The 15,259-nt window shown below is 41.5% G+C and overlaps 1 protein-coding gene across 4 annotated transcripts; it reads left to right on the forward strand.

The window, feature by feature from the left end:
• The first annotated feature begins 716 nt into the window (after nucleotides 1-716).
• Nucleotides 717-12,561, forward strand: lrp13 (low-density lipoprotein receptor related-protein 13). Of its 4 annotated transcripts, none has more exons than XM_073465559.1 (21): nucleotides 717-814; nucleotides 957-1,112; nucleotides 2,441-2,656; nucleotides 2,773-2,991; nucleotides 4,353-4,568; nucleotides 4,655-4,884; nucleotides 5,193-5,322; nucleotides 5,678-5,868; nucleotides 6,024-6,204; nucleotides 7,079-7,291; nucleotides 7,401-7,584; nucleotides 7,671-7,872; nucleotides 8,044-8,208; nucleotides 8,568-8,768; nucleotides 9,537-10,086; nucleotides 10,158-10,277; nucleotides 11,054-11,161; nucleotides 11,370-11,603; nucleotides 11,742-12,114; nucleotides 12,302-12,410; nucleotides 12,490-12,561. In XM_073465559.1, the coding sequence occupies exons 1-21, from the start codon at nucleotides 757-759 to the stop codon at nucleotides 12,511-12,513; spliced, it is 4,080 nt and encodes a 1,359-aa protein (XP_073321660.1). In that variant the 5' UTR covers nucleotides 717-756; the 3' UTR covers nucleotides 12,514-12,561. The 4 variants fall into 4 exon arrangements, with proteins under 4 accessions (XP_073321660.1, XP_073321659.1, XP_073321661.1 ...); XM_073465558.1 differs by having other exon boundaries at nucleotides 723-814; nucleotides 954-1,112; XM_073465560.1 differs by having other exon boundaries at nucleotides 723-814; nucleotides 954-1,112; nucleotides 2,776-2,991.
• The last annotated feature ends 2,698 nt before the right edge of the window (nucleotides 12,562-15,259 follow it).

The raw sequence follows: 15,259 nt of genomic DNA on the forward strand, positions 1-15,259 counted from the left end.
AGTAGTATTTCTAATTAGAGTTTTTAAAAAAAACGTTTTATTTGCACACACTAGATACAATCAGATGATAAAAAATAACATTAATGTGTTCTCTATTACAAAAACAAAAAACACACACAACAATAAAAAAATAACCAGAAAAAATAAATTAATAGACAATGACCCAAAGAAATATAGAAATACATACAAAACTTAATACAAAGATAAATGATATATGTATATATACATATATATATACGTGTATATATATATATATATTTATCTATCTATCTATCTATCTATCTATATATATATATATATATATATATATATATATATATATATATATATATATATATATATATATATATATATATATATATATAGATATATATATAGATATATGTATATGTATATATATATATGTACACACACACACACATAAAGGGAAACATTAGACTTAATAAAGTAAGTGTGATGACAGGTTTCTTTTAAAAAGCTCTGCATGTCTTTTAGAGTTACACCGTGATATCTTTGGGAGTACCAGGATGGGTATGAATGTTTTTACTCCTGTTTCTGAATGACATGATAAGCATAGAGGAATAATCAATAAAACTACAATTGCTCAGGATAGCAACGCCTACATGTGGCAAGAAGCAGTAGCTCCTCCCTCACTCAGGTGTTCAATTAGGTTGTATTGGCCTCACCTGGTGCCTTTATAAAATGCTACACGTTAGCACTTGGCAGCATGTGGTCTGTTTTATTTTGTCCGTGGCAATGGGTGGATGTTTGTTTCTTTGTGTGGCCTTATTGCAATTGTCAGGTTCCTTGCAAGGTGAGCCAAGTGGTCCAAAACCAGCTCCAAATATATCCTGATTAGACTTTCTGCATTATAGTTTATTCAAAGTGATTTTTCACAGAGTGAAGGATGGATCAGCAAACATGTTGTCTCTTTTCTGCTAACCTGATCCAAGCAGGTGTTTCAGCTGGAAGCAGTTCTGTGAAGTGTGGCCGGGGCTCTCAACAGTGCAAGGATGGCTCAGAGTGTATCTTCTACAGCCATGTGTGTGATGGAGAGCTTGACTGCAAGGACGGTTCAGATGAAGAGGACTGTGACTCGGTATGCAATAAAGGTACTGGACTGTGTCCACAGAGGATCCTTGATGAGGTTAAAACTAACTTGCCATCGCTATCTGAGGTTTGTTTTGACCTATAGTATTTGGTCTGATTGATGGTGTGTGGCCAGATAGGTTCTGGGAATGACTTAAAGTTATGGCTATTACAAATGTTCAAATTACTGTGATTGAATCAGATTCAGATGTGCATTCTTGTGTTTTCTATATTCAACAAACTTGATGATACTTTTATGAAAAGGAAATTAATTCCACCCTCAACGGCTGATGACACACAATGGATAAAGTCAAGTAGCACTGTCATTAAACAGAGTGAATGACTTGTGTGTATTCATAAATTAAAACTGTAGAGGAGCAAAACATTAATAAAAACATCACATTTCTACCAAAATCTGGTTCACACACCTGCTAGCAGAATCAAATGCAATGAGCACAACCTCCTACATCTGCTGAAATGCCACCGCTCCATTTTGAAGGTTCACTATGTAGTTTTGGGGAGGACATTTTAATCGGAGAAAGCTCTTCCTTGACTTTTTCTTTTGTTCTGCCTAAACTTTGTTTTCATGACTGACTGACTGAATAAACAAACTGACCTTAAAGGAAAACACAATTTCATACTGTTTTACTTTGTTTATATGTGGCGGACCCTGCCACCTTTCTAGCTTCAAACAGTGTTCTGGGGACCTTAATTTCCTCTGAGAACAGCTTGTTTATTCAGTCACGGAAAAAATAAATATTTCTGAGTTTGTGTATATATAAATATTAAAATTCTGAGTTTGAATTTCTTCTCCAACTACAAAGTTTAAGAAAAGACTAAGTAAAAAATTAAATTCTGTCAGATTAAATGGGACTCTGTCTAATACACAGCTTCTGTTGAGGCTGTTTTAGTGAGTTGGTTTTGAATAAACATGCTGTTCTCAGAGGAAAATAAGGTCCACAGAACACTGTTTATATGTGGCGGACCCTGCCACCTTTCTAGCTTCAAACAAAGTAAAACGGTATGAAATTGTGTTGTCCGTTAAGGTCAGCTTGTCTGTTCAGTAATGAAAAGTAAATAAAAAGACTCAGTCAATGAAAATCTTTCTCTTCTGATTAAAACTTCTTTCTCAAAAATACAGTGCTCCTTTTAAAGCTAGATGTATCTGATAACCTGGGTGTATATTATCAATCATTATGTCACTTAGTCACTGTTTCACAGTTTCAGTATTGTACTTGGCTTTCATTCATACATCAGCAATTTAAATGGCAGCCAAATGGGCTGCAGTTATCTTCATTTAAGTCAAAACCATAACTTACTCTTACTACTTCAAATATCTGCACCCGAACAGATCAGTTCCAGTGTGCCCATGGAAAGAAGTGTATAGACAAAGAGCAGATGTGTGATGGTATACCTCAGTGTCAGGACCGCTCTGATGAACTGCAGTGTACGAAACGAACCGAGGGCTGTGTCCACCACTGTGACAACAAGAGCCGCTGCTTGCCTGCGAAGCTCCTCTGTGATGGAGAGTGGGACTGTTTGGACGGCACCGACGAGGCCAACTGTGGTAGGTTGAGATGACTTGGGATCATCTCCCGTAAGAGATCTATATTCATCTACTTCACACTTGCATAACATGTAGTCTTGACTCATAATGTTTATTTTATTTGGCATCTTCACCAGAAGACCAAGAGGAAGATGGACATGAAAAGGAGGAAGGGACCAGTGTCACCTCTGTGCCTGCTACCTCTGTTGGCTCATCAACCCCCATAAAGTGTCCTTTGGGCTTCAAGGCCTGCAAGGACGACTCGGAGTGTGTCCTCTACAAACATGTCTGTGATGGAGAAGCAGACTGCAGAGATGGATCAGATGAGGAGGAATGCTCATTAGAATGTGAAACAGGTAATCTGGTAGTTGGTTTGTGTGGGTGTGATCTCCTGTACATGGGTTAGAGTATGAATGTGCTGCCCTCTAGTGGGTAACATTCATCTCTTTGTAACGCTTCAGAATCAAAATGCTTGTCCTCTGTGTAAATGTTGCTCCAGGAAGTGGTAGAATGTAACTAAGTACATTTATTTATCTTATAGTTAAGTGCACATTTCAGGTACTTGAGTATTTCCATTTTATGCAATGTTATACTTCTACTTGACTACTTCTTAGAGTCAAATACTGTACTTTTTACTCGACTACATTTGCCTCTAGCTTTAGGTACAAGTTAATTCAGATCAGAGGTTTTCATATCTGTCCAGTGGAAAACGTGTATCTCTAGATGTGGTGATGTTGAATGAAATCTCCTACGCAAGTTAAATAATTTTGAACCCTCTTGGATCAGCTGGAAAATGCACAAAGTCACAAAGCTGAAAACAGGCTTTTTTTTTTTTTTTCTGACAGTGAGAAATTTTCAGGGATATGTGGTTCTCACAGGACTGCAAACAGATGATCTCATAAAATAGGACCCATTGCTGTAGATTAAACTACCCAGCAGTATATAAAGGAGTTACAATTGGCTCAACCTTAAAGGATGAGTTCATCCAAAAGTGACGATTAAAAATCGCTGTGTGGGTGAGGGTCAGTAGTAGTTTTTTGTCCACCACAGCAGCATTCTCCAAAACAACTAAAGTAGATGGGGACTTAAACTGAGTTTGCTGTTGCTGTTTTGCTGTGACGCTCCAGAAATATTTTGTGGACTATGAAACTTCACCTGACTTTCCATCCGCATGGGGATGAGTAGATAATGACTGAATTTTATTTTTTGGATGAACTTATCCTTTAAATATCTACAGCAGTAAAATACAACATGCAGTAATATTAATTCATATAAAAGTAAAACGGTAACAGTTCTTTTACTTTTAAAAATAGTACATTTAATAGTACATTTAGCTGATAATGCAGGACTTTTACTTGTAGTGGAATATTTTTTACTGTGGTTTAGTATTTATGTAAAAAAATTAAATACTATGACTGACTTTGATATTAGTGCAGAGACAGAGTGCAATTTGTGTTTGTGAGGAAGACTATTAGTAAATGTAGTCAAAACATGGACGTGGAGTGACAATGTGTTACTAATACAAAGACGTGCATAACTGCACAAACCATTCATGGCTAGTGAAATATAAACGGCATTATATGTATACAAGGAGGGCTCAGATATTTGGGGTATGTTCACAGCATTATTGTTGGCGGGCGGCTAAATCACACTGCACAATCTGAAGCCCAGCTGTGACACCAGTCCTGCCCCTGATAATGCCATTTGCTCTCTGCAGACCAGTTCCAGTGTGCCCATGGAAAGAAATGCATAGAGCAGAGCCAGGTGTGTGACGGTGTGCCTCAGTGTCAGGACCGCTCTGATGAACTGGGATGTGCAAAGCAGATGGAGGGCTGCACTCATCAGTGTGATAAGAAGAGCCGCTGTGTTCCTAACAGCTTCCTCTGTGACGGGGAGAGGGACTGCCAGGATGGCACTGACGAGGCAAACTGTGGTACGCTGTCACTACTTGCTATTCTCTATCAATCAACTCTTCCTGTATAGGACACCTCCTGTGATCTTTGCACTCACTCTCTGTAGCGGACGAGGAATGCAGCGCCACCGAGTTTAGGTGCACCAGTGGCCAGTGTGTGTCGGCCACAATGCATTGTGACGGTCACCCAGACTGCAGGGATCGCTCGGATGAGGAGGGCTGCAAAACCGCAGCGGCCTGCACCACCAAACACCGCTGCCCCCAGAGTAAGGAGTGTCTGGTGCAGGACTGGATCTGTGATGGAGATCAAGACTGCAAAGATGGCACAGATGAGAAGGTGAAAGTTGAAGTCAACGCCACAAGTTTTTTTTTGGGGGGCAAAAGGTTCAGGAGCAAGACAAATGCACCCCAAATGTCAGTTACAGTGAACGAACCCTGAAAACATTAAGCTAGCACAATATGACTGTAGTATATGTTCATCTTGAAGTATTGTTTTTTCTTCTATATAAAGGTCAGGGTGAATTTTTAGTTTGCCAGATACTTGATGATGTAGTGGTTTGAAGATGGGTTCTCTGATGTATAAACATTCACCCAGAAATTTGACTCAAGACGTACAGTAATAATAATCCATTGGGTCCTCTGTAGGATTGTCCTGTGGCTCCAATGACCTGTGGTCAGTTCCAGTGGTCGTGTAAATCCAAGACAAAATGTATCCCCACAGGCTGGAGGTGTGATGGCATGAAGGACTGTGACGACGGCAGTGACGAGACTGAATGTGAGTAGTTAGAATGCAGAAATGGAGTTGTTTGTCGATTTGTGGGGGAAAAAAATGAAACTACGCTTGATTTTTAAGTGAAATGAGGGCATCGATAAAAGCCAAGTAACTTCAACATCTCCAGTCTGAATCCAGCTGTGGACTTAGTATTGCATGTAATCATCGTTTCCTGTTTCAGTGTCTGTCTGTCCAAAAAGTAATCATACATGATGGTAAAAGGCGGTGAAAAATGAAACTGCACTTTAACTTGTTGGCTTTCAGCGAAGTGATTTCCTTCATTTCAAAATGTAGCCAAATGTTGTAAATGTAAAATTCTGCCTTAAACATGTAAATGGTGACACTGTGTGGGTCCCAGGTGGGATGATGCCATGCCTCCCTCACCAGTTCCAGTGTGGCAGCCAGGAGTGCCTGGAGCCAGTCCTGGTGTGCAACGGCATTACCAACTGTGCAGACGGCTCGGATGAGGGAGGCAGCTGCCAGATGAACTGTGCAGATGTAGAGGACAGCCGCTGCTCTCAGGACTGCTACAGCACGCCACAGGGAACGGTGAGGAGCCTGTATCCCGGCTGTGTGTGTGCTTGAGGTTAAGAAATTAAGTGTGTCATGCAAATCAGTGAAAAATACCAGATGAAATTAAACCGTGACTGTGAAATGTCATTTAAATGTCGCAGCTCCTCTAACACTTGGATCTTTGTGTGTAGCGTTGTCGCTGTATGGCAGGGTTCAGGCTCATGGAAGACGGGCTGACCTGTGTTGACATTGACGAGTGTGAGAGCTCAGGTGTGTGCAGTCAGGTGTGCATCAACACTCCAGGCTCATTCCAGTGTGACTGTCAGCCAGGCTACATAATGGAGGCAGGTGGACACCACTGCAAGATCACTGGTAAAGTCATTTTGTTTTTGTAATGTTTCCCTCCGAGCTTGCATATGGCGTAGGAAAGGATCTTATCTACTTAGAGGAGGAGTAGTAAACAACACTTTAATACCATTGGATGAGAGGATCAATACCACACTCATGTCAGTCTGTTAATGGTGAAGCTACAACCAGGAGACTGTTAGTTTAGGCCTCCACTGGTTTCAATGTTAGCTTATGAGAAAATGACCCTACTTCTCACTTAATTTGTTACCCCAATCAACAGTTTCCTAATGAGTCTATGGTCTTAATCACTAGTTTCAAGTCTTCAACACAGCATGATGTTAGTTTTGTAAATTACGGTCCAGTTTGAAATAAGATTGATGATAAAGATGCTTTAGGACATGGCTACCTTGTGATTGACAAGTTGCTACCACCCTGTGTCCTCCTTGTCCACCTCCACCGTCTCATCAAAATATGGTTACTTCTGGATCCAAAAACGCAAAACAAGATGCTGACGGCCATAGTGCCAAATTTGAGGCTTTAAAACTGTAGTCCACAAACCAATGGATGATGTCATGGAGTTTGCACTGGGTGCTGGATTATTTTTTTTGGCCGGGTGCAGTGACTTGACTCATTTATAGCTTTTGGAGTGAGCCAGGGTAACAATTTTTTATGCTAAGCTAACTGGCTTCTGGCCAGAGCTTCATAATTTATCATTATTGTGGTATCTGTCTTATCTTTTGCCAAATATTTGGATAAAAACTACTGATAAATGTCACTGGGGAAACGAAATGTGGTTATCAATCTATCATTTTTGCCCTGCTTCAGTAAATAAATTCACTTCATTAGACCAATCTATGTAAACAATTTAACTCACCATAATGATTCTCCTCTCCCTCAGGCGAACCCTTCCTGATGTCGTCGGTCCAAACAGACCTCTTCTTGTTTGGCCTGCGCAGTGGCAGCCTTGATGTGCTGTCCTCCTCAGCCAAGAAGGCCATCCTCTCCCTGGACTACGACTGGAGGGAGCAGAGGGTCTTCTGGGTCAGTCTGGACACTGAGAGCATCAGGTGGTCCTCACTGGACCAGAAGACCACAGGAACGCTGATTAAAGGTTGGTACCTCACAAATAGGAGTAGAGTATTGTAGGTGCCTGACATTTATCCATCTACATGTATGAATATTGATCATGAATGAAGACGTGACGCCATCTGTTTCCACAGGTGTCCGGGCTGATTCTGTAGCTGTGGATTGGCTCGGGAGGAACCTGTACTGGATCGATGGCGTGAACAGTCAGATTGTTGCCGTCAGACTGGCAACAACCACTGTGAAGTCCCTGGACCACAGTGTCATCCTGGATGAAGACCTGGATCAACCTCGCTCTCTGGCACTGCTGCCACAAAAAGGGTCAGCATGACTTTATTTCACACTCCAAACTATCCTACAGTGTTTCTAAGAACTTCAAGACTAGTGTTCTTTAATTGTCCTCCCAGGCTGATGTTCTGGACAGAGATTGGTAACATAGTGAAGATAGAGCGTGCTGGGATGGACGGGTCGGAGAGGAAGGCGGTGGTGAATTCGAGTCTTGGCTGGCCGGGTGGTGTGGCTGTTGACACCATCTCTGACAGAGTCTACTGGACAGACGAGAGGCTGAGGGCCATTGGATCTGCGACACTGGATGGAGAGGACATTCGGGTAAGGCATTTTGGGACAGATGTGAGTGGTGCTTCACAGGAGCTATTTTCCCATAATGGCTCAAGCACTAGTGGATAAAATTTCATATTAATGTAAAAACAAGAGGACAAACTAAAGTAATGAGCCATATTTCTAAATAATAAAAGTGCTATGTCGAAATGTCCTTTTTAGATTCTGCAGATGAAAGAGACCACCAACCCGTTCTCCTTGGCAGTGTTTAATGACATGCTCTACTGGTCTGATGCCAAGAAGCGAGTGGTGCTGGCTGCTCATAAATTCTCTGGCAAAAACCATCAAGTTCTCCTCAAAAGGCCGAGGCAACCTTTTGGTGTGAAGGTGCGTAAAATGTTGAGTATTGTGGGTGTTTTTTTCCACAGGTGCAGATGAGGATGGTATTGTTGGACTGTTTCTAAACTTGGATAACTTTGTGTGTGTGAAGCGCTCACAGCAGCTGGCAACACTGCCCACGCACAGCTATGACACTGTATGTTTGAAGCTTTCCACTTACGAGATATTGACCTATTTTGGCATAGTTTGGGAAATGATAAAAAATGTTCAGGCCACTGATGGAAATCTGCAGGACTGATGTTTGAAATATTACACCTAGCCCCATTTATATTTATAACTTCAGTTTTTTATCAGCACGAATTGTAAGCATGATAAAAACTCTTTCCTGCTCCCTCCTTGGTTTGCAGATAATCCACCCGTTGCTCCAGATGGCCACTGACAGCCCCTGTGAGAAGATGAAGTGTTCCCACATGTGTGTGTTGGCCCCGGGACCAAAGGCCGTGTGCAAGTGTCCCTCTGGTCTTTTATTGGCTGATGATGGCCTGACCTGCTCCAGCTTGGTCAATTCAGCATTCCTGCTGATGCTGTCTCCCTCCACAGTCACCCAGGTTTGACTTAAATGCATAGATACTCGAGGTCTTTAAAGGTGCAATATGTATGACTTTTAGTTGAAAACATTAAATAATTAATAAAATAGAAAAAAATAATAGTTTTGACTTTATGGCATCTATGTATTGTATTAGAGCTCTCTACTGAAATATAGTAACAAGCTAACCCCAGCCTGTCCTGGTTTAAACTGTAGCTGCAAGGTTAATTGCGCTAATTGGCTACAGTTGGCAGCAGTATGCTAACCCCTTTGTGTGAGCATGAATTCAGCAGGTGGCCAATTCTTGCATATTGCACTTTTTTTTTTTTTTTTTTTTTTTTTTTTTTACAGAACATACTTTTGAAGGAATTTTTTTGACATTTTGCTGAGATGGATTAAAAGATTAATACCAATCAAGCGCCACCCATGTCCAGTGTAGGGATAATGATCTAGATAATTAAGTCTGTTGAACAGATACAATGGTGTAAACGCTCATCCCTCCATATAAAGCGACATCTGGCAGTCAGTTAGCTTTGCACAAAGATTGGAAACAGGAGGAAACTGCTAGCTTCTGTTCAAAGGAAACAATGTGCTTACCAGCACCTCAAGCTTAAACATTTTTAGATGATTTGCTTTAATCCCTCTGAAAACCAAAGTGTTGCTGCATCCCCTTTTTTTAATGAAAGGTTATGTGCCAAACTATCTAAAAAAAAAAACAAACAAAAAAAAAATTGTATATTTTACACATTTTTAGATGAATATTTATATAACTCCATTTTTTTTCCTGTAGATCTACTTGCAGTCCCGACACACAGCAGCAGAGCTGAAGGGCTGGCCTGAACACCTGGCCCTGCAGGTGCCCAGCGTCAATGAGGCAGCCAACATGGACTACAGCCTACGTGACCACACCCTGTTTCTGACGGATGACGGCACGACTTCACTCAGCTCCTTCAAGCTCAGGGACTCAGATTTGTTCCCTCAGGGCCACCTTCTAAAACTCCTGGGTGACACAATCACCGCCATGGCCCTGGACTGGGTGACGCTTAACATCTACTGGAGCAGCAACAAGCAGCCCCGCCTGCAGGTCACCTCCATCACAATCGCACACACTGCTGTTCTCATAAAGGAAGGCATCGGTAGGGTGGAGTCCATCGCCCTCCACCCTCCCAGTGGGAGAGTTTGCTTCACCAACCTGGGCCCACAGGGGCCGGGTACCGTGGCTACTGTGGAGTGTGCTCACATGGACGGTGCTGGGCGGAGTGTGGTGTGGAAGGATGCTGTCCAGCCTGCATCTGTAACTTTCTCCAGTAATGGGGATACAATTTACTGGGCTGACACCGGTAATATTTTCTTAAGTGTTCATTATAGTATGTTACATTATTACATTTAGTCTAAGAGGTGTCTTTGTCAGGTTTGGGGACCATTGGCTCTGTACAGCTTGATGGATCTGGATACAGAGAGTTGAAGGCTGGTGATGGCCTGGCTGCTGTGGCTCTGAGTGATGACACACTGCTCTGGATGACCGTCAGTGGTAATGGCTCATATTATATAACTAAACCTCTGTTTTTCTTGACAACGGTTCATTTGATCCACTTCACTCTTGGTGGGTGTAATGCTGAGAACCAAATGAAGTGCAGCATGGAGGGCAAAATGGTTTGGATTATAGGTTCTTAAAAGCCACAAGCAGCAATGCTGGAGGCTGAGCACTATGCTTGTTCCGAACAGGCACTGGTTGTTTCTCATTTTAGAGCACGATGTTTTTTGGGGGGAGTGTCATCTCCCAATGGGATTCATTGACATGACCACCTGCATTCACTCAGTTAAGATTGGGTGACACCCCTTGCCAAGTTTACAAAATGTTTGCTTGATCTTTGTCCACCATTTTCAATGTTGAAACAGTGTCTTATTCTGTAAAAAGCCATGTTTTTGATTTAAGGCTTTTTAATCTAATTCAGGTATTTTTGCTCCTGCTCCATGCACGAATGCCTGAAGTTTGTTTTTTTTTCTTCTCGGGCACTACACTAGTGTCCTAAATGAAATGACACTTAAGGCCACGTTGTGTACCAACAACCAGGATTTGGCGCTGATCAACATCATTAACATGACATTACATTGTTTCTGTGCTGCATATTTTGTTCTTTAAACCTGCAGCTCACTGTATACAAGCCAAGATGATGCTTGCATGACAAATGGTCTCAAACAATCTTGTACAAGTACAATCAACCAGTGTGGTGGTGTTGTCAGATGTAACAACCAACAACAACTTTCCTTGGATTTCTAATGCTTTGTGCTGACTCTCTCCTTCAGACAAGACCAGGCTCTGGTTCAAAGATGAAGACCAGCAGAACAAGTTGTGGTTTGAGGTGGGCACACAGGTGGTCAGCTTAAAGGCGTTCAGCAAGTCCAGTCAAACCGGTACGTAAGAGACTTCAGTGGGAAATGAGATCAGATAGATGACGTAAAATATTACACAAATTGTATTTGACAAAGGAGGTGCCAGATCTAATCTTGGGTGTACCGGATCCTGTTCCACAAATTAAGCCCTGGGTCTGTCAAATGTTGGCACACTGCCCAACATCACAAACTCTTTTTGACTGACAGCCTAACCGTCCATTTTTCTCAGGTTCAAACCAGTGCACAGAACACAACGGCGGCTGCCAGCACTTGTGCCTCGCCACCCCGGGAGGTCGGACGTGCAAGTGCGCCTATGACCACATCCATGTGAATGCCACCCACTGCAGCCCAGAGCAGCGCTGCCCAGGTGGAAACAGACCCTGTATGGATCAACTCTCATGCCAACCTGCTGATAAGTTCTGTAACGGGCATGTTGACTGCTCTGACCACTCAGACGAGAACTGTGAGTCTTTTTATACCTCCCTTTTTTTTTTTTTTTAAAAAAGCAGTAAGAACTGAAAAATGTCATGAACGCTGACGACATCTTGACCGAAAATGACCTAACAAACTGTTTTTGGTTGAAACTATCGTCTTTTCTTAGGTGTTAGTCTGAAGCAGTGGTCTGAAGCCAAGGTCCCTGCTCCCACCCAGTCCCACAGCTCCTCTCCTCCACCCTCCCCCCAATCTCCAGTCACTGGCCTGAACACCACCCTGAACATAAACGGTCAACTCATGAACCTTGGCGCCCAAGAGTGCAGTCAAAGACGCTGCAGCGGCAACGGACGCTGTGTGGAGACCAGTGGACAGATTGCATGCGTGTGTTCACTGGTCTACGTTGGTGATTCCTGTCAGGACCATCTCCTAAAGACCATGCAGGGTCCCATTGTGTACGGCGCAGCAGGGCTCTGTGCAGGAGTGGTGGTTATTGCTGTGATGGCAGTGGTGGTGAAGAGGAGGAAGAGTGCCAACACGAGGTTTGTCTGATTACTTAAGAAGAAATCTTCCTATCGCAACATTAAACAGTCTTGGCGTGCAACTTGAAATTTTACATTTCCTTACAAGATATCACTAGGAATGATAGTCCTGGCAGGGAGTGTATGACTGTTAAATGTTTCAGCAGTTGACTAGACAGGACTGCATTTTCGTATTTCTTCCCTGCAGGAGATCTAGCCCAGCGTCGGCGAAGGAAACGGGTATGACTGACCTGGAGAACAAAGCGGAGACCACCCCAAGTACACAAACTTCTCCAGCAGACGCAGACAAACAAGAGGTAGGCCTCCCAAAACTCCTAGCAGGATCCCAAATTATCTGACAATGCTTGTGGGATTACAGTTTTGTTTTCTGTGTAGGAAGCGGTGTCGTCTGTGGACTGAGGCTGATTCATGAGCCAGCAACGTTTTTAAATAAACAGTTTGCATTTTCACTGTTTCCTGTGAAGTTATTTCAGCATTGTTTACTGTCACTGAGACCACCACTGTTGATTTTTATGATGTGGATTGTCTGTCAGGGTTAGTGGCCTCACTTACAGGACTGACTTGAACATTCTTCACAATGATCAAAAGAGCATTTTCAAACACTGGTAGGCGGTACAACATTGAGGATGACAAAGGACAAGGGTTTGACAATGAAGGAGACAAGAGAAACCTCACTCTCCTGGGAGGAGAGGCCTCAAGTGCAGAAGATGCCACAGTTTTGTTTGTTCTCTGATCTGAGGGATGTGTCGAGAGCTGCGGCTGCTCAGAGGTTTTTGATTCAAAACACACTCCCTGCCATTTCTTTTTTTTCTTTGTGACCAAATGTTCTTCAGAAAGTGCACAGTATGCATCAAAGTCTAATGATGCAACTAATAATCTTCACTGATTAGTTTGTGTTCTCGATTAATCATTTCGTCTGAAATGTCAAACAGGCAGCCCGTCATCAGAAGTCATGATGGAGAGCTGTTGGGTTAAAGTGGGTTTCTCCATCCATCTCCCATTGACTTCAATATAGCTGTCACCATAATCTGGCCCCAAAGCGAGATTTGGTGATGTGATGACCCTTCCTTGATTTTTAGGTTCCTTGTCCAGGAACAGGATTGAAAATTACTGCTCTACTAGTTTTCGGAGGGAAATGCTCCACTTTTTTTATGCCGCTATTTACTTTGCAGATTAAATTTTACGTACAACACCTGATCATCATTACAGATGAAACAATCCAACAGCATAAAAAGGATCGCCACCTCGAAACAACTGTTACTAAGATTAAAATGATGTACAGTATTTCTAAGTTGTGATATTGGTATTTGAAGGCCTGTACAGCCATGTCAACCCACACAGATGGTGTTAATTACTGTTGTTGATTAGAGCGGTGTGGGTGTTAACAGACGGTGCTTGATGGACATCTCCCTCAACCTCCTGTTAATGCTGCTGCAACTTTTAGTGTGATACAGTTTACACATTTCTTATTCTAATGGTGCATTCCCTCGCCCTCAGAACTTGGATGGACGCTCTATTGCACTTTTTTGTTGTAGGTCGTTTTTCCATGTCAACTTGGGCTAGATCTGCTTAGCATGAGTTCGCCGACATAAGCGCAGATGACATCACAGCGGAAATACCGACTTCCAACTTACACTGGAATGCACCATAAGTACATGACTCAAGCAGAGGTCTAATCAGCCACTGTGATTTAAAGGTCCTATTTGTAAGAAATTGAGTCTCATTCACTTCCTCGTCATTGATCGCTCCTGACATTGTGAACTGTGAGAATAAATGTAGAGATGTAAGTGAAGTCAACATTTGTCTGCTTCTGTAGACAAATGTCAGATTCAGCTTTTTGCTCTGGAATTAGTGGAAACTGGCATAATGAAGAATTAAAAAATATACATCTTTTCCTGAAATAACATGGCTTTTGTTGCAGTCAGTGTAGTGAGTATACGCGATGAGACCGTACCAGGAAATTCTAATGACATGTATTTAAAGTCTAAACCGGATTCTTCCCATTGTTAACAGCCAAACCACAAAACACATGTTTACTGTGCTTATGAATAGGCACGTCTGTTGTACTTATTCTCGTATTATCTTCTAAGAATTTATGTCTGGGTTGTTTAATGATTTACTTTGAATTGTTAAGGCTGAAGTGAATAATGCTAAGGACATGAACCAGATGATGAGTTTTGGGTTTATTGTACCCAACCATTAAAACAGCTATATAAGAAGGTGACAGAGTGGAAATGAGCATGTGTTGTATCGCCTGTGTCTGCGTTGAAACGTCTCAGAATTTGTCTGCTGCTTCTCTTCGGTGTGCAAGAGGAAGAGGATACTCAACATATCAAGGTAGGTCGAAAAGCAGGTATGCTCTGATACCCAATATGACACAGCTTCAATACTTTAAAGTGGAACATCTGCCTAAAATACTGACTTTAAGTATTACGTGTAAATTTTCCATCTGATTTTATTACATAAGTTTAATGTAAAGTTTCATTAAATGCAAAATGTTCCTATCATGTTGAATATATAAATTAAATGACTTAGTCTGGTTAAACTAAATTAATGCAGATTTATACATAAACCTAATGTGTTTATTCAGCTATTACATATAAAGTTAAGGGGAACTTCTACATCAACATATTGTGTTTATTCAAATGTTCATTATTCAAGTTTTATACAAAACAGTAATGCTTTTCAAATTGGTTATTCTCTCTCCTGGAATAAATCACGTCTAGTTGTTTAATATTCACACAGTGACTCCACATGATTAAAAAAACAGCATTAAATGTGACCCTTTACTTACGTTAAAGAATTTGCTGGAACATTTACATGTAATTACAAGACTTAAAGTCAGTGTTATAGGCTTTATTTTGAGTGGATGACCATCATTTTTATAAAGACATTTCTGCCAATGACTGACTCCTCAAAACTTTATTTTGCAGAGTGGTTAGAAGATTTTAACTTGTTTTTAATGTAAATCAGCTTGTTTAAAAATGTTCTGTAAATGAGTCTCTGTGTCTAAAAACACAAAAAAATAAAACAGCAATATAATGATGGAAAAGTTTATTTTAGAAAAGCTGATCTGCATTGAACATGTGTTGAAATATTGTGACCACACGGACAGAATTTTCTCTTTTATTAAACTTTTAATAAG

Source organism: Pagrus major, chromosome 5 (assembly GCF_040436345.1).
Source record: "Pagrus major chromosome 5, Pma_NU_1.0".
NCBI lineage: Eukaryota > Metazoa > Chordata > Actinopteri > Spariformes > Sparidae > Pagrus > Pagrus major.